At 40.6% G+C, this 24,494-nt stretch overlaps 2 protein-coding genes across 3 annotated transcripts; one reads left to right on the top strand and one right to left on the bottom strand.

Moving 5' to 3' along the window:
• The first annotated feature begins 84 nt into the window (after window positions 1-84).
• Window positions 85-10,919, top strand: abcd4 (ATP-binding cassette, sub-family D (ALD), member 4). 2 transcript variants are annotated; one of them, XM_005734379.1, is made up of 19 exons: window positions 85-457; window positions 578-696; window positions 949-1,076; window positions 2,226-2,365; window positions 2,452-2,568; window positions 3,389-3,514; window positions 4,397-4,447; window positions 4,622-4,716; window positions 4,807-4,928; window positions 6,274-6,365; window positions 6,480-6,569; window positions 6,772-6,977; window positions 7,488-7,579; window positions 7,701-7,737; window positions 9,235-9,284; window positions 9,381-9,433; window positions 9,499-9,575; window positions 9,741-9,856; window positions 10,134-10,919. In XM_005734379.1, the coding sequence occupies exons 1-19, from the start codon at window positions 417-419 to the stop codon at window positions 10,233-10,235; spliced, it is 1,854 nt and encodes a 617-aa protein (XP_005734436.1). In that variant the 5' UTR covers window positions 85-416; the 3' UTR covers window positions 10,236-10,919. The 2 variants fall into 2 exon arrangements, with proteins under 2 accessions (XP_005734436.1, XP_005734437.1); XM_005734380.1 differs by lacking the exon at window positions 10,134-10,919 and having other exon boundaries at window positions 9,499-9,571; window positions 9,741-9,809.
• LOC102211118 (acetyl-coenzyme A synthetase 2-like, mitochondrial) lies at window positions 10,820-22,846 on the bottom strand. Its single transcript, XM_005734381.2, has 14 exons — window positions 22,244-22,846; window positions 21,939-22,035; window positions 21,670-21,869; window positions 20,640-20,815; window positions 19,964-20,116; window positions 19,502-19,649; window positions 18,547-18,684; window positions 17,825-17,917; window positions 13,889-14,001; window positions 13,337-13,463; window positions 13,097-13,224; window positions 12,313-12,376; window positions 12,097-12,218; window positions 10,820-12,009 (listed from the first exon to the last, which is right to left on the bottom strand). The coding sequence occupies exons 1-14, from the start codon at window positions 22,554-22,556 to the stop codon at window positions 11,836-11,838; spliced, it is 2,046 nt and encodes a 681-aa protein (XP_005734438.1). The 5' UTR covers window positions 22,557-22,846; the 3' UTR covers window positions 10,820-11,835.
• Window positions 22,847-24,494: the final 1,648 nt, after the last annotated feature.

The raw sequence follows: 24,494 nt of genomic DNA, 5'->3' as shown, positions 1-24,494 counted from the left end.
GTGTAGAATCGCTTTCAAATTTTTAAAAATTCCGCCTAAAAGCTATTTGAGCTTTTATTTTGAAAACTGCTGGTCACCTGATAACCCGGAAGTCCGTAGTTTGACAGTTACCGTCCAAAACATTTTTTTCCTCTACTCCTGTGGTTCACAGTGGAGCAGCAGGATAGCAGGATTTATTACATTAAGGTTATATGACGTGTTGGCTAACTAATGTAGCCGTGACAGCAGTAAGTGAAGTAGTTATTTTAGAGATTTTTCGTTGAATTTTGTTTCCAACTTTCTTCGCTAACAGTTAAAAGTTTTCCTGCTGCTAATCTTAGTTTACCTTGACCTGCCGGCTGGATCGGCTTTTATGACACACGAACAACTTATGTGAAGTTTTGTGTACATAAGCAAGTCATCTGCCGCCCGCGCACATGCCTCGTTTGGAAAAGACAAATCTCCGAGGCAGGGACAGGTAGGAACCTTTTCTGCACTCACTCTTTGGGTTTTAAGGTGGTGCTGGGGAATGAGGAGTGAAGGTCATTCAAAATATCTTGTAATTTCCACTCTTTCTCTGTCTGTTCACACAAATCAGGCCACAGTTAGACTGGAGGTTTGTGCAGAGGTTCTGCAGCATCCAGAAGGTCTTGTTCCCATCATGGACCAGTCAGAGTGTCCTGATGTTTGGGACGCTGCTGGGCGTTACTCTGGCAGGTAACAGCTGGAGGAGTGTAATAGAACAAAAAGAGGAGGAAACTGTAAACTTAGACTGTGGTCTAACTTTGAGGAACTTCTGATAGCATCAGAAAGCTTGCATTGACTGCAGTCAAATGAGCCCTGACCACAGGAGGCTTTGTCTCTTTCTTGATGACCTTTAGCTAATCATTTTGCTCTTTTATGAGTCACTGTTTGAACTGACTCCTTCCTCATGATACAATGTGCTAACACGTGTTTTTCTGTCATCAGAGCAGCTGATCATTTACCAGGTGGGAGTCCTCCCCAGCCACTTCTACAATGTGCTGGCAGACAAAAATTACTCAGGCTTCAGGAGTCTGGTGGGCACTGCCATGGTGCTCATTTTATTCAACTCCACAGTAAGTTAAAGTAGCAGAGGAACGACAGAAGTCAACATACTAACACAGTAGCATTTATCCTGCAAAGCAAATAAGATTAACACCCTACAGACACGCTGTCTCACGCGTGTCCAGTATTTCTGTTTATGCTTTCTTGGGCGAGTCGCCCCTGAAAAAATTTTATTTTTAATTTTATTGAGACACATACCTGGTCAAATTACAGCTATAGTAGAAACCCATCTCATATTGATTGGTATAGGTGTAGTCATTTAAATCATTTGTATGATAATTTAATTGCTGTTCATACATTTGGAAATAATGTTAATTTTCTGCATCTTTCTTTTACTACTGTATATTTTACTAATATGTGTATTTATGGTAGTTTTGTATTTATAGTGTATTGTGATTTTAGCTTGACAAAGGCTGGAAATTAACAATAGGTGTAAACTCTGTGTGCAGCATATCAGTTTCACGCACTGTATCAGAAGTATGTCAAACTGCATTTTCCCTTTTAAACGCTTAAATGAAATACGTAGATTTAAGGATTTAAGGAAACAGAAATAGCTGCTTTTAGCTGCTCCCCTATTCGCAAGGGGTCACCGCAGTGGTAGCTCTGTGTTTGATTTGGCGCCGTTTTTATGCCGGATGCACTTCCTGAAGCAACCCAAAGGGATTTGTTTCTCCTCTTGGGATCGTATTAATTAACGCGAGTCGTGCAGGTTTGGTTTGTGAAATATACAGTTTTTATAAGATTAACACTAAGTCTCTGCAACTGCATATGCTTTATTTATCAGAACCTGTTTAGTAGTGTACATTATCTGTTACATTCAGATGCGCATTTCAAATACCTAAGTCAAAAGTTTGATAAATAGTTTCTTATGTTTTACTGCATGGCATCACACCTTTGGATTGATGCTGTAACAGTAGCAACTTTATAAGGTCAGGACAACCTGACACGACCATTTTATAGCCGCATGCATTTGGTCTTGATTGTGTTTGCTTGGATTTTGAACCTAAGAAACTAACTTTAGTCAGCTTATTTAAGCATGTTGCTTTTTAAAGGAACTTCTGTGGCAGGTCTTTCCTGATCTATAACATCTTTATTTAAGTTATTGTCACTTATTGTTACTTTTTCTCTCTCCCCTTCTTTGTTGTTCCCCTCCCATGCAGTTGAAAAGTATTGACCAGTACATTTGCAATCAGATGTATGTCAGCTGGAGGAAGACGCTAACAGAGAGCCTCCATTCGGCCTACTTCCAGGGAAGAGTCTACTACACGCTCAACGTGCTCAGAGAGGACATAGACAATCCGTAAGCATGAATGCATTTCCTGGTTGGTGTATTGTTATGCATGAAAATGTTTTGCTGTCATTGTCTAATTGCGTTGTTGTGGGCAGAGACCAGCGGATCAGTCAGGATGCAGAGAGGTTGTGCAAGCAGATGAGCAGCATGGCGAGTCGCCTGATCATCTCACCATTCACCCTGACTTACTACACCTACCACTGCTTTCACAGGTGAGCACGTTGTGCTGTATGATCAACCCCATCACACACTGTGGTAGAGATCATTCAGCTATGTCGGGGTGCCACAGTTTTACAGCCACGTTTCTGAATATCTGTCCTTTAGAGAGGCCCAGAGTACATAAAACAAGGGATGGAATTAGAAAGTTAGAAGAATAAATACCTGTTATATGTAATTTAAAGCATTACATGTGCTCTACAAAAGGTCTGCTGCAACTTTGACCTTATTAAAATTCAGGCTAAATTGGGGCTTCTTGTTAACCCCTAAGCTCTGTTTGACATTTCCAGCTGGAAAAAAAGAACAACCTTAAATTTAGTAACAGGCTGCAAAACAGTGAGGGCAAAAGAACAACCTCTACTATGGATGGGAAGCATATTCTGACATACAATAAACCTTCTTGTCCTTATCATCAGACTGCAGTAAGATTTGGAAAAAATGACTCTGTTTGCTTCCACTTTATCAAAAACTGTCAGTTAGAGAGAAGATAACAGCCTTGTAAAAATAACAGACCCCTTTAACCCTTTCTAAAAAATCCTGGGCTCAACAAATTCTACATCAGCCGTAGTTGTAGTAATACCAGGTGGTCTTTGTTGTATTCGTGCCATAGGTGGTGACCTTTGAAAATGGCGCTGGTTGCATTTATATAACATGTACAGCCTGGACTCGATATGCTGGCCTCCAGAGAGGAAAAAGGTTAAATGTGAGCTGTAAAAGCAGCAAAATGACTCTTTGAATATCACTGCGTGCACTTTAAGTGTTGTGTTGTTGATGTATTTTGATGTAACGGGCTCCTAAAGTTGTTTTGCTTTGCAGCACTGGCTGGATTGGTCCTGTGAGTATCTTTGGTTACTTTGTAATCGGGACTATTGCCAATAAAATCCTCATGGGGCCGATTGTGTCAACTCTCTTTGAGCAAGAGAAACTGGAGGGAGACTTCAGGTAGGTTCAGCCTTTATAAGTTTGTAAATTTGTGCTAACAGCAGATTGATTTAACCTCTAACAGAGTCTTTGGGTATTCTGCCAGCTTTGTTTGAAACAAATCCTTCCTGTATTTGTTGTCAAAGACACTTGGGTTCTGTTAAAAGGAAATATCTGTAGGCTTTGGCGCAATGCCTTCTGTGTAACACAGGATATGCATCAGTTTGTTTTTTTTAAAAGAAGAATCTATCACAAGCTGAAACAGCCTCCCTTTGTGTTCAGAGAGGAACAGATCAACTGGTTTCTGTTAAAGTGGATCTTTTATGGTTTTCTTTATTTCCTGTCATGTGTATACTGTCACAACAGCATGCAATGATTATATTAATCATGGAGAAATCCTCAAATAATGAGTTCAGGGTACACATGATCTCTGTGAGCCACCAGCTCAGGTTTCACACTGCTCTAAACAGTCAGATTCAGATCTTTATGAAATCAGTGAGAGTAGACAACAGAAGCCTCCTGAGGGGTATACTATGAAGTGAGATTGGTGGATTATTGAGGGAAACTGATCTGTGTGCTTTTCTATTGTAAAAGTGATGCTATTTGTTATATTTTCATATTCTTTATAGCTCTGTATCATCTGCTCCTCCACCTCTGATTGGAGTAGGTTGTGCTCTGTAGGTCTATTTTGTGCAGAAGGAAGCATTACATGACATGTGAAACGTGCGGCTGTTCCTACAGTGGATGAACTGAGAGGCTGTTCATTCACATTGCTTTGAACTGTGAATCATGCAAATATACTGTTGTGGGTAGTCTAGTAAGGATCTGGAAATGAGCGAGATGGATCTCTTTTAAATTGCAATTGATGCACATTTTTATCACACATGTTTTTTTCATGTCTAGATTCAAGCACATGCAAATCCGTGTCAATGCAGAGTCTGCAGCTTTTTACAGGTGAGACACAACCACAACATTACTGGTGCTGCAAAGGTGGCTGTTATTGTTGCCAGACAGTTTGAGTTTATCTTCCTGTATTGATAAGATGTATTGATGGAGCTTATTCAGAAATCGAATGAAACCAGAGAACGAAATGGAAAAAAAAAAAAATCCGCCTGTCTCTACTTGCAGAGCTGGTAAAGTGGAGCACATGAGGACGGACCGCAGACTGCAGGCTCTGTTGTATACTCAAAAGAGGCTCATAAACAAAGAGCTCTGGCTTTATAGTAAGAAAGTTCTATACCTTACTGTTATCATGCTTATATAACACTACTTTGTACACTCAACCTCTAAGCCTGTAATGTCTCCTTTCACAGTTGGAGTGAACACATTTGACTACCTTGGAGGATTCCTGAGCTACATTATAATCGCCATTCCCATTTTTAGTGGTGTTTACGATAGCCTCACTCCTGGTGAACTTAGTGCTCTCATCAGCAAGGTAGACATGTTTTATGTCTTTTCTTATTTAAATATCTCTTTTTATTTATGTCAAAATAGAACTTAAAACAGAGCTATATAAACGATTAAAAAAAGGAACTGTGTACATCCTGGTTAGGCAGCAGTTTGAGCCATTTGTATTATGTTGCATGATAACCTAATACCTCAATAAATGTAAAAGTACCAGCCACCTTATTAGGTACACCTTTCTGGTACTAGGTTAGACACCCTTTTTTCTTCAGTGCTGCCTTCGTTTTTTCAACAAGTTTCAGCAAGATTCAACAAGGTGTTGGAAAATTCCTCACAGATCTTTGTCCATATTAAAATGATAACATCACACAGTCGCTGCAGGTTTGTCAACTTCACATCTATGATATGGATTTCCTGTTTCACCAAATACCAAAGGTGCTCTATTGGGTTGTGATCTGGTGAATGCAGAGGCCATTTGAGTACAAGATTTCATGTTCAAGAAACCAGATTGAGATGATTTGTTCTTTGTGACGTGGTGAATTATCTCGCTGGAACAAGTTTCATTGGAAACTGTGATCATATAGGTATGGAGATGGTATGCAAGCTGTGATGCTTAAATGATGCTTAGTTGGTACTAAGGGACTCAAAGAGGAAGGACCCTCCTCTGACCTCTGACATTTAAATGCATTTTCACCCAGAGAGCTGCTGCTCATGGGATATTTTCTCTCTGTTTTTTTTATTTTTTTTAATCATTCTCTGTAAAGCCTAGAGATGTTTGTCTGAGGATAATCTCAGCAGAGGCAACAGTTTGTAAAATCCTCACACAAACCAGTCTGGTACCTAGAACCATCCCATGTTCAAATCCACCTTCTTCCTCATTCTGATGCTTAGCTAAAACTTCAGCAAGATGTTTTGACCATGTCTGCACGTCTAAAAGCATTGCCATGTGATTGGCTATTTCAAGAGTTGCAATAATAAGCTGCTGAACAAGTGTACCTAATGAAGTGGCTACTTCAATATGTGGGAGCCAGATAGTTCTGAGTATCTGTGCATATTTTTAACCTGATGATATCAATACTAAATTAGAAGATAAAATCCAAAACTGCTGTCTTGCATGAGTGCACACTGTCCTAATGCTTTCATTACAGTGGGGCTGAAAGAGGAAATCCATCATGTTTGTTAGTAGAGTAGTTTACCCACTAGGTGGCACCAAAATCCTTTTTATCCCCTCAAAAAACGTAAACGCCATCTCTTGCGCTGCACACAGATTTGACTTCTGAATGTTTTGTTGGGCATGCAGACCTTTTGAAAAAACAAACAAACCTTGTCTCTTATTGACTCTCTGCTTCTTATTCCCTCTCCTTGTTCACATTCAGAACGCCTTTGTGTGCATCTACTTGATAAATGGTTTCACGCAGTTAATAGACCTGTCAACTACTCTGTCAGATGTGGCTGGATACACCCACAGGTATCAGGCTGCATACTTAAATTCACCTCTTTGTGGACAAATGATGACAGCAGGATTTGTGTATACCGTCCACCTTTGCATAACCGTGTGTGTGTGTTCGTGTGTTGCGGTCAGGATCGGGGAGCTGAGGGAGGTGATGGATGACATCCTACGCAAGCAGTGCGACTACGACCCAGCATCAGGAGAAAGCTACGACTTTGACAGGTTTGTGTGGGCACATTATTCTCTGCTGCGTTAAAAAAAGAAGCACAGTGTGATGATTTAAGAAGCAGGCTGCATGTGAGGAGAATTTATTAGATTACATTAAACATACAGAAATGGAAACGGGAAAAGATGGTAAAAATTCATGTTTATACCAAAACCTCTGAGCCTCAACTACATCACACATCACCACCTCTCCACACAGTGACTTCAACATCCACGCAGGCCCAGTGGACACGGCCTTCATCGTGGACCATCTTTCATACAAATCCCCTTTCTCCGACGAGCTGCTGGTGGAGGACCTGAATCTGAAAATCAGCCAGGGAACTCATCTGTTGGTGGTGGGGAACACGGGCACCGGCAAGACTTCACTGCTGCGGGTCCTCAACCGTCTCTGGGAAGCACACAGCGGTGAGAGCAGAAGAACTGAGACTGTTTTGCCTAATTTGATCTTTTTTTATTATTGTATTAACTCTTTAGCAAATCGGGAGAAGCGAAGACGGCACAAAAAAGGGCAATAATAACAATGCATAACATGGGGGGGGGGACTAAGAATGACGGGAAAAATACATAAATAACAAAGAAACTGAGTCTGAGTTATTTAAAGAGATTTGTATATGGCAAGTATGAACATGAAAAACAGATCATAGTTTTACACGGATGTTGTCATGTATTGTTGACAACTCATCAGTACTGCACTTCACTGACTTGAGGAACAATAGCAACAACAAAGGTTCCATTACGTTAAATTTTATGTTTTTAAAAAGCCACGATATGGGGGTAAATAAATTTACTAGCTTGTTTTTGTTTATTTATTTATTTTGATTGGGAGAGATATGAGAAGGCAGTGTAAAGCCATCAAATAGAAACTGTAAAGCACAAATACATTCATTCAGCTGTCTGTCCTTCATTTTCCCTCAGGCTTTGTCCAGATGACCACGTGCTTTGGGCCCAGAGGAACGCTCTTCCTGCCACAGAAACCCTACCTGACCGATGGCACTCTGCGTGAGCAGGTCTCTTCTTATTGTGCTGTTTTTCTACAAATTTCTTCTTTTATATAAAGCGCTGATATGTTTATATCTAAAAAAGAAAAACTTTAATTACTGAATTTACTGAAACACTTGTTTCCAACAGGTGATCTACCCACTGAAGGATATTTACCCTGCATCAGGTATTGTATTAAATGTGATCAACAGCTAATTAGCCAGAGGAAAACTACTCTATTAGTTAATCTGTGTGTGTGGTGTATTTTGTTGGGACAGAGACAAGCTCATCACTGTGTTACATCTGCCTTTCTTTTAAAACAACACCTTTAAGTGTGTCAAAACTGGGGAGAACGGTTGCTGCAGTTTTGAATGTGGCAGGACTCATTGTCCCTGTGCCACTTAGTGTCTCAGCTGCTCAGCGGTTTGGGCCTTTCCTTTGTTGTAATCTTTGCTACAAATGCTGTGGGTGGCAGGCAGGACAGCACTGCACTCAGTTCCTTTTGCTTCAGCTTTGTCTTGCTGAAATCATCAAGATTCAACAGCTTTATTGTCAGTACAGTAGTATACACTGTATACAGTGTACCGAAATGCTGTTTCACCGTAAACCCCCCATGGTCCATTTATAAATATATAAAAGATATATCTCCAAGAGATATAAAACTAGGAATTACAAATAAATAACATGCTAGGTTTTGATAAAATTAGGGCTAAAAAGGTACTAATTACTAACTATACAATACTATAATGGTAACTATACAATATTAACTGCACGATAAACAAAGACAGGACAGAGACAATACAAAGTGGAATGTGCAGTAGGTATTGAATACCAGTTTCATGTTATCGTTAGGATATTATTGACGAGGCATGACAAAGACGTGCAAAATGTGCAAATATATTATAATTTAGATGTGTGTTCAGAACTATGTGACTGAGTGTTCAAGTAAGCATATTGTTCCCAGGTCCCGTTTGTAGTGGATTTGTGGAAGTTTTTGTTTTTGAGTCTTTTGATGAGTATTATAAGGTGTTTGTAGAGGTGTATGTTTATATCAGTCCTTTTATGGTAGTGAGTTGAGGGCTCTGACTGCTTGGGGGAAGAAGCTCTTGCAGTGTCTGGTCGTTACGGTTTTAATGCTGCGAAACCGTCTGCCAGATGGAAGGAGGGAGAACAGTGCATGTGAGGGGTGGAAAGTGTCCTTCACTATGCTGTTTGCACGTCGGATGATGGGTCTGTTATAGAGTTGGGAGATGGATGTGAGAGGGCCTCCAATGATCATCTCTGCTGTCCTCACTATCTGCTGCAGACTTCTTTTCAGTTAGGGTGCAGTTCCCATCAATGCGTTCCCTGCAGTTTTGTTTTTTTTGACTGATTACACAGGACAGTTTGTCTGTGCTCTCTGACAATAGTTTCCATGTTTCTGAGCACATGAATTTCTACTACACTTTAATTCTACAAGTTCTTAAGTTGTTAAGAAGAAAGCTCAGCCTCACTAAAGAGCCCTCTTTAAGTACCTCAGGATCTTCTATTGTAAATTAACCTCTTTAGCAATGAGCTGTTCGACCAAATCCAGAATCAACATATTTTTATGTTGCGCGGATTTATTTTACTGAGGATCGTTGATACTAAATGACAGTGCTGTAGAGAATTCAAGAAAAACCAGAATTACATGTCATGTTTTCAGGGTCGGTGGATGATGACAGAATTATACAATTCTTGGAACTAGCCGGAGTGGTGAGATAAATTCTGCTTTCATCTCCAATGCATGTTATTTCATGAAATTACTTTTCATTTTCACTCATGCTAAATAAAACCTTGATGTGTGTGCAGTCCAGTCTGCTGAAACGGACGGGCGGGCTGGATGAGAAAGTGGATTGGAACTGGTAAGAAACAATTAAAGAAGTAAAACTGTGTAATACTTCCTCAAGCTTGTTTTTGTTCTCTGCAGGTATGATGTTCTGTCTCCAGGTGAAATGCAGCGTCTCTCCTTTGCACGACTCTTCTACCTGCAGCCCAAATATGCAAGTATGCTCCTCTGGATACTCGCTAGAGCATCTCATAAGAAAACATGCATGCACTGATGAAGTTTTTAGTCGTGCTGAGTGTGTGGTTCAAGTGAGCTGAGGCTGTTTGCTGTGTTTACCGGACTGATGTGTTCTAGTCTGCAATTTTCTGGTGTTTGAACTTTAGTTTTAGATGAAGCCACTAGTGCTTTGACCGAGGAGGCGGAAGCACAGCTGTACCGAACTTGCAAACAGCTGGGCATGACTTTGGTCAGTCTGGGACATCGCAGCAGCCTGGAGAAGGTAGGCCAAACATCCCGACTCCAGTTAGGATAACTGGTGGAAATTACAGCCTGCACACTCAAAACTTTTGCTGTTCTTGGACACATCTTTTGCTTTAGTCACTGTTGTTGAGCCAAATCCCAGTAAGTGGGTTGCTTTGTATGACTCTTCCACATCTCCAAAAAGAGTAAAGTTGATCAGCAATACATTCTTGTGGCTTCGTTTCACATGCCTTCTCTTACCTTGTTCTCAGATCTGTCCAACTGTTACTACATTATGTGAAACTTTGTTTTTCCAGTACCATGATGTCCAGCTGAAGCTGTGTGGAGAAGGCCGATGGGAGTTAACAAAGTTAAAAGGAACTAGCGGAAACCTCAGTCTCAAAGATGAAGCAATGTGACTGTGGCCATCTATTTGAAATGCTTTAACCAGTGTTTATGTTTACACAGTGTCTTTAGAAGAATGTGAAAATTCTTCCTAGAACCAAATCAAACTAATCCACTATTAACTTTTGATTTTTAGTGTGTGGACTAAAAAAAGAAAACTGGAATTTCACCCAATCACTTCTTGGTTCTGTTGCTTTTGTGTACGCCATCTGTTATCCCCAAAAATGGCAGCTTCTAGACTGACCTGGTCTTCAGTGGAGACGGTGCTTTTAATCTAAATATTTGTAAGAAAAAGATAATAATCGAACACATGCTGAAGAGATAAGGTATATAGATGTGGGGTGTACTGTAAGGCTGTGATTACATTGTATTAAATTATATACTATTGACTCAACATCGTCTATCAGTGTGGGGAATAAGGAACGTAAAGGGTCCTCGCCGTGTCACTCGCTAACATTCCAGTGCTCTCAGACAGCACACTTTGTTCTGTTAACAGAGGTACTTTAATAGTTTGAAGAAGGCTCGTGTGTCACACCACTCAAAAAGTTCTGGTCCCACATAAAGTTCACATTTTAAGATAAAAACAAAAACAACTCTGTAAATCTTTAATGCATTTATGTGACTTTACAGTAGCTTAGTGTACAACATTTCCAATGGGAAAACGGTTATTACTGTGTAATAAACAGACTTTCACACAATATTCTTTTTAATTCCTTCTAAGAAATGTCGGTATGTCTGCTCACATGAAAATTGGTATATTTGATGAAGGCAAACAAAATTATGCCTTCATACTATGATCCCAGCTTGAAGTACATCAACATTTTGTGCTTTTTAATTCACATTATTTCTTCCGGCATGTGATGGCTCAAAAATGCCATCTCCTACCTGATATATGAAATTTGAAACAATAGAAAATTAGTTTTGACCCTAAGAATCACTGATAGAAAAATCATCCTATCAAAATGTAGGCTAAAAAGAGACCTCTCATATGTAGTAAATTCTTTCAGCCAGACTCTAATCCCATATGGTGATACGACCCTTTAAAGTTTACCTAAAGTGCACATTTTGAGTTTCTCTGTAGCGAATTATCACCAAGCAATGCTTTTTTCCCGTTAGTGTGTCATAGACAATAATTTGGTGCAATTTTTTTCTCTGTTTCTATACCACCTCTCTTGTGACATTGAAGCTCAAGGTTAGAAAATTGTGCTGAACAAAGACAAGATTTTGGATTTAGAGTTTGAATTTTTGTGTAAAATTAATTCGTTTGCAGTTTTTAAATTGTCATATTTGACATTGACATTTGTTTTTCCAACCCTGAAAATTCCATGTTTCCCTTTCTTAGAGGGGATAGAACTTGTAAAATAGTCCAAAAATTGAAATTTCATCTGGCTTCATGAAATAACATTGTTTTGTAAAAAGTTCTGGGAGGTTAGGTGGGAAAAGGTTTTGTGGGTCTGGTTTATCTGGAGAGTGTAGACAGATTTTAAAAGAGCCTATCGGAATGATCTGGCTATTAAAAATATGTGTTCATACAAAGGCACAGGTCTGGTTCATGAAAATGGAGTGCAACATGCAAGCTTGCCTTGTGCACTCTTCTCTCCTTCAGAAAACACCTTATGATCGATTTTTACTCAAGAGTTTCTCGTGACCTTGAATGATCTCCTGAACTGCTGCAGGATCATCCAGAGTACTCAGGTCGCCCAAACCCTCCAAGTCGCTCTCCACAACTTTACGCAGCACCCGTCGCATTATCTTACCCGAGCGGGTTTTTGGCAGACGCTTGGCAAACTGTGACGAACACCAACACAATGAGAAGTTATTAAATAAAGTCAGATCATGACTGCCAGCATTTTCAAGTCCGCACTACAAAATTACCTGGATGAAATCCGGAGAAGCGTACTTGGCGATCTTTTCAGATACCATGCCGTTTAGCTGCCTCGACAAGTCTGCCTCTTGTACATCGATGCCTTTTTTAAGCACCACAAAGGCGTAGACACCTGACGATGCAAAAATCACACATTTATCTGCTACATTTAGCAAAACACATTGCTGACTGATTTACACTGAAAGGAACTGTGCTGAGTTTCTTACCTTGTCCTTTGATGCTGTGTGTATACCCTACGACAGCAGATTCAGCCACTGCAGGACACTGATTCTGTTTACAGAAGTCACAAACAGGATAAATTCAGCATCTTCATACTTTGTGGTTCTTCTAGAAAGGCATTAAACTATTGCTTTAAAACAAAAAAATTAAACAACAACCATATAGTGCATTTGATACATCAGCCAATATGTTTTTTTCTTTCAGATACAGTAAACTTGAACAGATTTATAACATTTGTAATATGTAGTAATTTATTTACTCATTTTGGCTCCGCCCACCTCCACTCGAATCGGCTGTTTATTGCATTTTGGGGCTTTCCAACTGAGAAGTTGAAGATTGCCCTCTGGTGGACACAGTGTGCAATGTCAACAACATGTTTGAAGGGCGTCTTCTTTTGTTTTCTTTTTCTGACCGTTATAAATGCCAATATTTATAGATGGGCAAATAGTTAATATTGATCTGTAATATCAGCGAAGTGATGAGCTGATAAGTGAGCTCTACAGCGCATTACTATTTAGGCTGTGGGCTGTAGCCGGACCATGCTCCCATTAGCAGTGATGCTCCTCAACATAAAAGTCAGGTCAGTTTTACAGAGAAATTGCAGATTGCTCTGGGGCTCCCAGAGAAAGATGCATTGTGAGCTTAATAAGGACTCAACTTTAAAGATGACGTGTTTTTTGCTTTTTAAGCTCAGAGCTGTGAACCTTGTAATCAGGTATCTCTGAGCTTTTGAAATGCGAGACATTCAAGTTAATCAGTTATTGGCCTTACCACTACGTCCTCTATCTCTGCTGTCCCTATCCTGTGACCGCTCACGTTAATGACATCATCAAGGCGGCCGGTGATCTGGTAGTACCCCTCCTCAGACCGATAGGCACCGTCACCAGTAAAGAAGTAACCTATATTATGTGCACCAGTACAGAAGGATTTAGAGACTGTACATTTCTCTTTCTGTGAAAACAGACATTAAGAAAACAGAGGCGGTCTGTTCCTGAACTCGTAAAACTGTACCAGGATAAGGCTGGAAGTACGTGTCAATAAATCTCTGGTGGTTGTTATGAATGGTTCTGGCCATACCAGGCCAAGGTTGAGCCATACACAGGGCTCCGGATGTGTTGTTGGAAGTCAGCACTTCGCCCTGAAGAAATCCAAAAACAATGCTAAATGTTAACCAGAAAAAAACAGTGTTACAAAACTTCTAAAACATTCCTAGGACACACAGAAACGCTACATTAAACCTCATTTAGCTCATTGGGTGATTTTTTTTTTGGTATGTTTTGGTTATGAGAAGCAGGAAAAAAAGACTGGCTCAGGGACATCACTCCAACTGTCAGCACAATCTGTGCTTTGCAAATGCTAAAGCAACCTCAATCAGCACAAAACAGAGCGACAGATTTTTAATAGGGAGTTTGGCATGCACACACTTGGCCTGATCGTGGGAGTGGGAGGAGTATCAAAAGTGACACAGCTGGTGGCTATTTTATAATCCTAATCTGACCCCATCTCCCAGGTCGTTCCCAGCCATCCAACATTTGCAGGAACAGCACACACACACACACACACCTCAGTGTCCATAAGCACCGGGTTAATGCCAAAAAAGGGTCGCATAGCCATTCCTGGGACAATCTCTGCGTCTGGGTCTGATGGCCTTGGTGCGATGCAGATGCCACCCGTCTCTGAGAACAGAGCAGAGCGAGTAAAGTGTGAATATATTTCAACATTTTTCCTTCAGATTACTCTGCCCTGTCCCTCACACTCAGCCCCATGCCAACTGGTTAGTGTATATAAAAATCTTTAATAAGCTTTCCAGACAGACACATTTAGTAAATTTAATAGTACAAAGGAATAAATTACATGGCACTGTTAGCTATGGCAATTATTATTAGTTTTATTATAAATTTTATTTGAAAGTTGGTAGAGATGTTCCCCAAAGATCCGCACTTGGCCCAGCGATGTGTTCAGTATACATCGTATTTCTCTGCTTAGCCACATTGATTTAAACAGTTTTTGCCAGTTTAATGTTGCTCAGAGGATTTTGTTTTGTTTATTAAGCCACTTAACACTGCTCTATGAATCATTCAAGCATAAAAGGTACCTAACTCAAGGGATGAACCAGTGTTGTGTCTACACACAACAGACAAAGAACCAATTTAGCCACTTTTTATTAGCAGCATACCAAAGTTAACACACTTTGACACACACAAAACAGTATTTTTAAACTCCCAAAGAGTTATTAGCTGAAAACCTGATATTTATTGCCATTAACGTGAATTATGTTCTTTAAAAAAATTGAGGAAATTCAAAAGGAAGACCTGACATAGACCATTTTTTAAAATCCAGGTGCTAAGTGGAAGGTTGAATGTCAAGAGGTCCTTCTTGGGGAAGGGAAACCTCAACATTATTGAAGGCGTGTGGGATCATCTTAACAGACAGCAGAAAAAAAGGCAGCCGACGTCTAAAGAAAAGCTTTGAATGTCATCCAAGAAGAAAGTTTGACGAAGAGAGTTCAGGCTGTGAACTGAAGAACTGAAGAATAAAGGCGGTCATATCACTTGTACGAACTCTGTTTTTGCCTAATATACTGCATTCCCATACATGTTGTCATAGTTCAATAAATCGCAGTTTGTGAATCTACTGTAAGCCCTTCTCATAGCTACAGATGTAGATTGTGGAATTACAGCCATACTAAGTAAATTAAATGCTATTAGGTCTGCGTGGACATCAGGGACCTCTGGTAATCCTCCTGGTGGTGTTGGTAGCAACAGAGGGGACTTTCTACAAAATAGGACACAACAGATGATTCGACAATAGCATTAGCCACTGGCATCCTGTTTACATCAGCTGTAACTGTGAGAGTCGTTGCTTCACAGTCCCAAGAAACAATGTGATTAACAAAAACAGTCCAGGTCGAGCACACAGGCAGTTAAGTATAAAAACCGGAGACAGGAAGCCCGGCTTCCAGTTTGAATTTTGCTGACTTTGGACACAACTAGGTTATCTCTTTTTCCAGTGATTAGATGGCATCATGTGTCTGAAAGTTTAAATACACTAAGCTATTTTTCCCCTTCATTTGCGCTGATTGAAGCTACTTTTCAAGCTCCCATCATCCTCTGTCCTCTCACCTCTCCAGTCCTGGATCATCCTACATGGAGGCTGTACGCCAGCAACGGCTCAAAATCCATTTTCCTCTCTAAACAGGCTACTTGCTTCCAGATCAACCAAATGGCATTTATGAATAATGCCACTTAGCCCTAATTGAAAACACTGGACCATGAAAATAACATAACAACATAATCCTTTTTACAGAAGTAGGGTATTTAGGTCATATCTGTGTCTGTAATTCTCAAGCTCATGATGCTCTAATGTTTAATTATCGTCAATTAATTATGGACTTTTGCCATTTGTATGGTAATTAACCCTGCTCTGCACCATTAGGTCATTACGCAATCTAATGAAGAGATAACTGACATTATTAGCAAAATCAGCTGATTTCTAACATGATGTTATTATGTCCCATCCGATGCTACACTTGTGCAGCATTTTGGAATCTTTCAGTCATCAAGCGCTGAAGGACACGTTTATTTTGCAAGTTCTTCTTTCCAGTGGAAACTTCTGCATAAATTCTGCAGTCACAACATGTGCATCCTGCTGTCGAAACAAGCTAACTGCCACAACTGACCAATAAAAAGGAAGGGGGTAGACGTTTCTGCTACCTTCTGATAACCCTATGTAAAAGAAAATAAAGATAAAAAAGCAATTGTGTGAAAGAGTAGAAAAGAAAACTTATGAGAACATTTTGGTTTGGAGCTTTAATAAATAATAAAATATAATAAATATGATGAAGCAGCAGTGCCTGCCTGATAAACTGGTTCTGGCTACATACTAGCTTCCCGCTTGTTTGTTTGTCTGTTTTTTGTATATTTGTCACACTTACATCTTTTAGATCAAACAATTTAAGATTAGACAAAGTTACCTTGAGGGTAAATACAAAAAAATGAGGTTAATCACAGTTAATTCATGATTTAACAAGCCGGGTGCAATTGCTTTTCAATACAGGGTCAGATAGTTTTATTCCTTTAATAAATTAAATCATCATTTATAAAACTGCATTTTGTATTTATGATGGTTTTATTTGTATAATATTACAATTTGTCTAATTATTTGAAGCACTTAATTGTGTCAAATAGGTAAAAAAAAAAAATAAAAAATCAGGAAGGGGGCAAATACTTTTTCCACAGCACTGCAAGTGTGTTTTAACTGTGTGTACACAAACAAGGAGGATGTACAAAAGCCAGTACAAAAGCAGCACTTTTGTTCTGATATCTGCCAGAATTACAGAACCGAGCGTAGGCGGGCTGGTGAGACCTCTGTGTGGGAAAGGTTTATCTCAGCATTCCAAGTAAGGCCACAAGGCAGACAAGTTAGCGTGTTTGTTGACGTGAGCAGAATAAATTGGTGAAACGGAGACTCGTCACGTTTATCCTAACATTTTGTGTCCAACCTGTTTTTACGTTTGGATACTCAGTGCTGGAGTCACATGATTTTGGTTTGGCACCACAGACTAGTCCACAGGAGAAGTGCATCCTCTTCAGATCTAAATGTCCTTATCCCCGCTTTGGTGGTGGATGACTTGAGTGTTAAAGCCACTGAATTTTCTTCTTTTTTTTCTTTTTAAAAAAAATAAAATAAATCTCATTCCTTTGGTTTCCTGAACCGCTCCTGAAATAATCTTTAAGTCTGAGAAGAAAACACGTGGTTTGATTTTTAACTCCTAAGAGAAGAGAAATGTCTCTCTCCCTCTCTCTGTCTCACACACACATTACGTAACACTGTTATTGCTACAGGGACTCAGGCAGCTTCTCTCCCCTTTAAGATGGACTGTTTTAGTGTCTGCAGACGTGGCTGTGTTTGAGGAGGAGTTCATGACCTTGCAGTAAGTTCCCATTGTGGAAGGATTAGGAATGAGGAATGTTCTAAGACTCACCGTGAAGCATGAAAATTCAATGTGAGCACAAAAAAGGAATTATTACAGATCAGCTAGAGAATACAGGGCAATATAAGGAGAGTAGGACAGACTATAGACTACACATCTGTATCTCATTGTTCTATACATCATTTGAGAAGTATGATCAACGCCTCTTTACAGGCTGGGATTCTCGCCGTTTCTCTCAAACGTGCTGTAATCACATCGCTACGCAAGAAACAATAACTTCAATCCACTGATTGTTAATAATTACCAGTTATTAACTGCAAATAACTTGGGACACCAGGGTCCAGCTGACTCACTGGTATTTTAACCAGCCTTAGTCTCTTTGGTTGTTTTATGCAGACAGCTGCATTAAAAAATAAAATAAAATACAGAATTTTGTAACTTTACTCTTTCCAATAATCTAATATTTAAATTTCTGGAGTATCCAGCTGAGTTTGTGCTACTGTAAAATGTAGTGTAGTGTTGTAAAATGCGGTGAATAAACCTGTCACTTCTGTGTGTTCAGTTACCGGTCTGCCACCAGGTGTCCACCACAGGACAGCGTCCGTCCCCGACCACTCTATGGTACCACTCCCATGCTTCGGTGTTGATCGGCTCGCCCACTGCAGACAGACAAGAATAGCTTAAATCATACGGTACTGTGCAAAAGTATTCAGCCACCTGTCATTTCTTTACAATTTGCTTCCACAGAGACAGACTTTCTTTGGGAGCAGAGCGGTTCAGTCCAGCTCTTGAGTCATTCGGCAAACTTTAGCCTTTTCTCCGTGTTTCCCCTCGTCTTGACTTACTTAAGGAGGACATACTACACACCATGCTAAGATTTGGCAAGTTATTGGCTAATAGCTCTTTATGAGTAATCTTGTTGGCGCAAAAACAGTATTTTATGCCTGTCAAAGTGTGTTATAGTTGGCATTTTAGATTTGAATAAACAACCAAAAAAGAAAATTTCCTTGAAAAATTGTCAGGTACAAGGCCCGGACAGAAAATAAGTGAAAAAGCAGCCAGTATCCAAAGAAAAACTTTAAAAGACCTTCAGAAATCTTGAACTATTGCTCAAGAAAAAAAAATGCTGGAAAGTCTCTTTCAACACAAAGAAATTAGAGATGGCTTAAAACTTTTTACACAGCAACTCTCTGTCTATAACCGCCTCATGGCTTCATGTCTATTGCTACACAAATGAGAACCAGGTGAAAAAAATACTTATTCTTTCTAAGCGTCCTGTTTCACATACCAGACCCGAGGGTTTTGAGGGTGGAGCGGTCGTACTTGTTCACCCACTGATCTCCATACTTGAGCAGCAGGCGGATTGCTGTGGGGGCCCCATAAAACTGGTTGATCTTGAGTCTCTCAACCATGTCCCAGTATCTTCCTGTGAACAAGACAAAATGTTGATTTATTTTTTTAACTTTTGGGTTTAGGATAAAGCAGTAGCCTAAAAACCGAACCCTTCAACTGTTTTTTATATTTATTTTTAAAAACTTATCACTTGAAGAAGCTTTGCCTTTTTCTGTGCCAATAACGGCTCAAACAATGGAAAACTTTGCAGATTGTCATCTACATGTTGTAGCTGTTTACTGTCACCAGGGGGCAGTGTCACAAACAGTCTGCACACTACTCTTGTTTGTGTTTTTATCAGTCCTTCAGCAAGCCATAACCAACAAAGAGCCGAGTGTTAAACCAATCACTTTTCATGCTACTTCTCCCACCATGTGAGACACTCGGCTATCACTTCCTGTTCTGGCTTACTTTTCAGCCAATCAGCATTCAACCTGCATACGGTGTCAACCATGGGAAGCTACACACTGCTGGTTTTTCATATGACTGCATATCAATAATCCTTCACTCTGCACAGTCATAAAGTTATGCAAAGAAACGCAAACACGGTATCATAAATCCCTCACACGGCAGTTTGCTGCACCATCTTGTGGTGCAATCTGGAATTACACAAAGGTACACCCCAGCTCTAGTTCAACTTCAGCTGATCTCTCTTTAAAACAATACATAGCATGAAATAGGAGCACTTGTTTCTTCACATAAGTTCATTTCGTCAGGTTTTAAACTATCATTAAACACAAAAATTTACAATATTGTCTTTCCATCAAAGAAACATTTTACTTTTTATTTTGTGATAGTGTATTTGGACACCTCAAATCATAATTTCCATTTTGTTGTAATCATGTTCATACCTGGGTCTGGGTAAATAGGAGTGCTCTCAAACAGCACAGTGGTTGCCCCGTTGGCCAGCGGCCCATAGACCACATAACTGTGTCCCGTTATCCAGCCAATATCCGCCACACAGCCAAATACATCACCATCGTGGTAGCTGAAGACATACTGGTGATGACAGGGAATAATTAGAGGACTAGACGAGACAAAAACATAAAAATACTTTGAATATTCACTACCACGTGGCTCAATATTATACTAATATTTGACCCTTCTGAACACATCAAAAATCTTGAACTGTCCCATCATGCAAAAAACATTTCAGAGAACCTCCTCATTTAATGTGCTGCAAACCAGGCTGAGATTTCCTCTCACACATAGTCACACGGAATTAGACATCACATTTTTGCCATTTATGGCCTTTGTTGGGAAATGGGAGCTAAACACTGTGTTTGCCGATAGTGAAAACAGTGATTGTTTACCCTGTGTGTGAGCGCAGCATACAGAAGGTATCCAGCCTGCGTGTGGACAAGACCTTTGGGCTTCCCTGTGCTGCCAGATGTGTAAAGGAGGAACAGGACGTCCTCGCTGTTCATGACAGCTGGCTCACACACAACATCTTCCTTTAGCATCTCCTGTACGATGCAGTGAATAAACACAGTTACAACACCATTTATATTTTTAAGGCCAGATCACAAGAAGACACAACAACCCGTGTTTAGATTTTGTATCTGTCACTGTGCCAGGAGGTCAGTAGAGCCTGTGCACAGTTGTTATACCTGACAGTCACTAGTCAATCTCCTGATTAGTTTAGCAGAGGCTAGCTAAGAAAACTGGTTTCAAGAGCTAACATAGACACACATATTCCAGCTGTTCAGCCAGAGTCACTTTAGGTCCTTGTTCGTCATGAAACATGAGTGTGAGATTTCTTAATTTCTCATTTCTAATGTTTTGTTTGCTCACTGCAAACAATATAATATAAGATGCAAAATGCGCATGCTAGTATTGATTGTTTTTGTTTACTGATCAGATTTAAAAGAAACTCACATGAGTAACTGTGATTTTTCTTCTTTTGGTTATTTGTTCAAAAATACCAAATTCGCCCTCTACAGCTTGTATTTGGATTTTAAGGATTTGATTGGCTTTCTGCTCCCTCACCTCCTCCATGGCAATGTCCCTGGCCGTCATGGTGACCGGATTGTCTGTTCTCATTGCAACAAAAACCTGCTTTACTGTCGGACAGCTCTGCACTGCTGTGTCCACGGTTTTTTTCAGCTCTGTGACCTTACCACCCCTGACCCCCTGGTTCACCGTGATGACTGTGCTGGACTGAGCTGCAAGAAGTTGAAAAAAAAAAAGAATAAATAACACAAAGAAACAAACAGTTTAAAATCGCCTGTCTGATGTTTTGGAGTATCCAAAAAGCTCTGATGTTTGGGGTATAGGCATGGCCCCTTTGCAGGTGTTCTGGGTTGTTTTACACTGAGACATTGGTAGTTAATTAATAAGTTCCTTATGGCTGCCTTAAACTATGATTGCACTTTGCAACCTGTTTCCCTTCACTGTGGGGCCTCTTGATTTAAGAACTAGGTTTCTTCGAATGATTCCTCAGTCAGATTTCTTGGAAATGGGGGAGCTGTTTCAATGCCATGGACTGTTTGCCATGCTCCTTGAGACAAAGGGAGTTTTTGTAGAGTGGTGAGCTGCATTTTGAATGCTCAGTTGGTAGGTGGCTGTTATGTGGGGAGTCTATGGACTACAGTGGGCAGCATGGGTAACAGTATGGATGCTAGGACCCAAAGTCTCACAGCTAACCACTGCACTCGGTATGCAGTATGATCAGTATTGATCACTTCACTCAGTGTCTTTAACTTTGTGACTTATTTGATGTAATGTTATAAATGCAAACATCCCGCCCTGCCCCTTAAAGACATAAGTTACATATTGATTCCTAGTTTTTAGAGCCGTTTAATAAGACAGTTGCAAAATCATGGATGAAGAACCAAAACTAAATCACAAAAATGATTAAATATAAAATATTGGGGACCTTGCCGAGGGGAACTACAGATTGGGTCGATGAGTAGTGCCCACTGGCACAGCACATGATGTCATTTGCTCCGCTGTGATATTAAAATGTTGACAGGTGCAGCTCTAAGGCAGCTTTAGGAGCTCAATAATAACATCTCACCATCCCTGATTCGCTCTGCCAGGGCATCCGCGCTGAAGCCCGCAAACACCACGTTGTGGGCCGCACCAATGCGGGCACAGGCCAACATGGACGCCACGGCCAGCGGGCAGGTAGGCATGTAGATGGTGACGCAGTCCCCCCTCTTCACACTATGCCGCCTTAACAGGTTGCCCAGTCGACAGGTCATCTCCAGCAACTCTCTGCAAACACATGCTCATGAACTTCAGGAACCAGAACCATCAGTGCAACACCAACTCCAAACTACTTACCCGTACGTGTACTTCATCTCTGACCCCCTTTCATCTCTCTCCCAGATCAGAGCCACCCTCTCAGGACAGGTGTGCACATGGCGGTCCAAGCAGTTCACTGTAAGAGTCCGGAAGGAAGCACGCAGAGAGATGACAGATGTCTCCTTGTGTACTAATCAGCACAGTGCCATGAGGCTACTGTATGTGCAGATATATGACACACAGTAGTACCTGGCTTTGCTTCTCAACATAAAGGGAGCACAGAAAACTTTGTGCGATGGCACACATGCTTATTGTATTCTACTTAAAAGTGGACGCAATCTCACCGGACACATTCAGCTTTCCTCCCTCGAACCACTTGATCTTGCCTCGGCTCAGGTCACAGTCCTGCACGGTGTGGAAAGGAGTGCTCCAGCAGAGCCTGTGGCGCGCCACAGCGGCCCAGAAGCTCTCACTGTTGGAGACGGACAACTCCCGCAGCGCCGCGCGGCCCGACACCCCCTCTAAGCCCGCAGCCTCCGGCATGAACGCCGCGACGTTGCACCGACTTCGACCCGAAACATGGAGATAAGAAGCAAGAGTCCGACGAGCGAAAGAAGAAGCGACGTACTTGGAAGTGCAACCGCACGGCAGCCACATATTGTCAGTGAAAGTGCTCTGCGCTTGCTGGACGATGTTCCCGTCACGTATGAGGTCGTTGAGATATCCTGGAAATTACACAGATTAAATTTCGAGAGTTGAAAACTTGGAAACTCCGAAGAGTTCAAAGAGGAAGGGCTTGAGGAGTGATGCGTTAAAGGGCGGTTACAAACTAGTGAACATATCAAGAAAATAAACCCACCCCCACAGAGTTTCAAGTTGTTTTTCACCGTGAAGTTGGGTAATGTTGAAATCAACCTCATTAAAGTCTTTTCAAACATTGCTCACCTCTGGGTACAAACTGTTTCTCAAATCCACCACTTTCAACAATAAGACTCACTGTTTACGTTGCATGCTGGACCATCATAGCCACGTATGTTAGTTTACATCTACAAATCTTTATTATTTCACATTTAAACGCTTTAAACAACTTCGCTGAGCTTCTGTTTCCGGATATTAACGAACATCCGCAGTACAGTTTAACTTTGGCTTTGATGTCTTCACTTTACAGACTGCCACCTACGATGCCAGCTGCAGCCGCGTACAGCTTGTACTTAACTTCACTTAACAGTGTTTTCGTATGTGGCCACCAAGTGGAGCTGCTTTGTTTGGCTCAAAAGAGTGGTATTTAGGGTGAGTAAAGAAGAGCAGTTGGTATCGATCCAACACCAAATAAATACCAGTTTGAAGTATATTTGTTTATTTTCCCCAAAATATTAATTTAATAGAATTCATTGGGTTGCATACACAACTTGAATATAGAAACATAGTATTAATCATATTGTGCTAGTGTAGATCCAATGCAATCAATATCTGGATCAATCAGCCCATTAATGAGAGCTTAGACAGAGGCTTTACAACAGTGTAAAGTTCTGCTTGTTGTATTTTACACATCACTGTGAGGATTGCTTTAAAGATAAAGAAGTGCTGAGATAAACTTTATAAAAGTAAAACTTCCATCATACCTAATTCCAGGTTCATACTTTTTTCTTTAAGTTTACTAGAGAAACTTTGCGTGATTCATAATTCAAAATAATCCTCTTTTATCTTCTACTGGGCCTTTCTTCTGATTGGTATGGATGATCTGCTTTACATGACATCATGTAGATCCAGGAGAAGAAAAAACTGCCTGGGACCTTGGCTCACATGGACTGCTTGCACACCTTATTCTAAAGTCATGTTTTATGTACCCCCATTCACCATAACGTTCAGTGTATAACAAAGATGAGCACAAACATAATAGGTCTTGTTTATTCAAGCTGTGTTGTACAGGTTGTGTGTTTTGGCTTCTGTAGCACACTAATTTCCTAACTTTTGGTATAATTAAACTTTATCCAGTCTTATGCAACTGTGATGACATGTGTCACTACAGCAGGTCCTCAGTGGGTTTTTTAAGTAGGTTGGTTAGTCATTTCTGTACTAAAAAACACGTTTTATTCTAAGACCTTAACTCACCAGTTTTTTTAAATATTCATCCATTTTCTTGACTGCTTATCCTATCCCACCTTTCACCCCATCACAGCTGGACTGGTCAACAGACTGTTGCCGGGCAAACAGAGAAATAGACAACCATTTACATGTACAGCTAATTTAGAATCAACCTGACAGGCATGTGTTTGAATTGTGGGAAGACGTCTGCGAGAACCCACACAGAACATGTCCTCAAACCCAGGACTTGCTTGCTGTGTGGTGTCAGTGCTAACCCCCACACCACTGGGTCATCTTTAATTTTATATGTAATATTAACACTATATGTAATAGTATTTATCCATCCATCCATCCATCCATCCATCCATCCATCCATCCATCCATCCATCCATCCATCCATCTTCTTCCGCTTTATCCGGGGGCAGCAGCCTAAGCAGAGAAGCCCAGACCTCCCTCTCCCCAGCCACCTCCTCTGGCTTATCTGGGGGAACACCAAGGCGTTCCCAGGCC

This window comes from Pundamilia nyererei, unplaced genomic scaffold, assembly GCF_000239375.1.
Source record: "Pundamilia nyererei isolate P.nyererei 1_Seehausen unplaced genomic scaffold, PunNye1.0 scaffold00058, whole genome shotgun sequence".
Taxonomy (NCBI): domain Eukaryota; kingdom Metazoa; phylum Chordata; class Actinopteri; order Cichliformes; family Cichlidae; genus Pundamilia; species Pundamilia nyererei.
The sequence above is the reverse complement of the archived record's forward strand: the minus strand, read 5'-3'. Positions and strand labels throughout refer to the sequence as shown.

Bases quoted from the DNA above. Each gene is read 5' to 3' on its own strand.
- abcd4 (XM_005734379.1), top strand. From the start codon at position 417: ATGCCTCGTTTGGAAAAGACAAATCTCCGAGGCAGGGACAG. The intron at 1,077-2,225 runs GTAAGTTAAAGT...CCTCCCATGCAG, and splicing joins TCATTTTATTCAACTCCACA to TTGAAAAGTATTGACCAGTA. The intron at 4,929-6,273 runs GTAGACATGTTT...GTTCACATTCAG, and splicing joins TTAGTGCTCTCATCAGCAAG to AACGCCTTTGTGTGCATCTA.
- LOC102211118 (XM_005734381.2), bottom strand. From the start codon at position 22,556: ATGTGGCTGCCGTGCGGTTGCACTTCCAAGTACGTCGCTTCTTCTTTC. The intron at 20,816-21,669 runs GTGAGATGTTAT...AACTTCTTGCAG, and splicing joins GGCAGAGCGAATCAGGGATG to CTCAGTCCAGCACAGTCATC. The intron at 20,117-20,639 runs GTGAGGGAGCAG...TGCATCGTACAG, and splicing joins GGGACATTGCCATGGAGGAG to GAGATGCTAAAGGAAGATGT.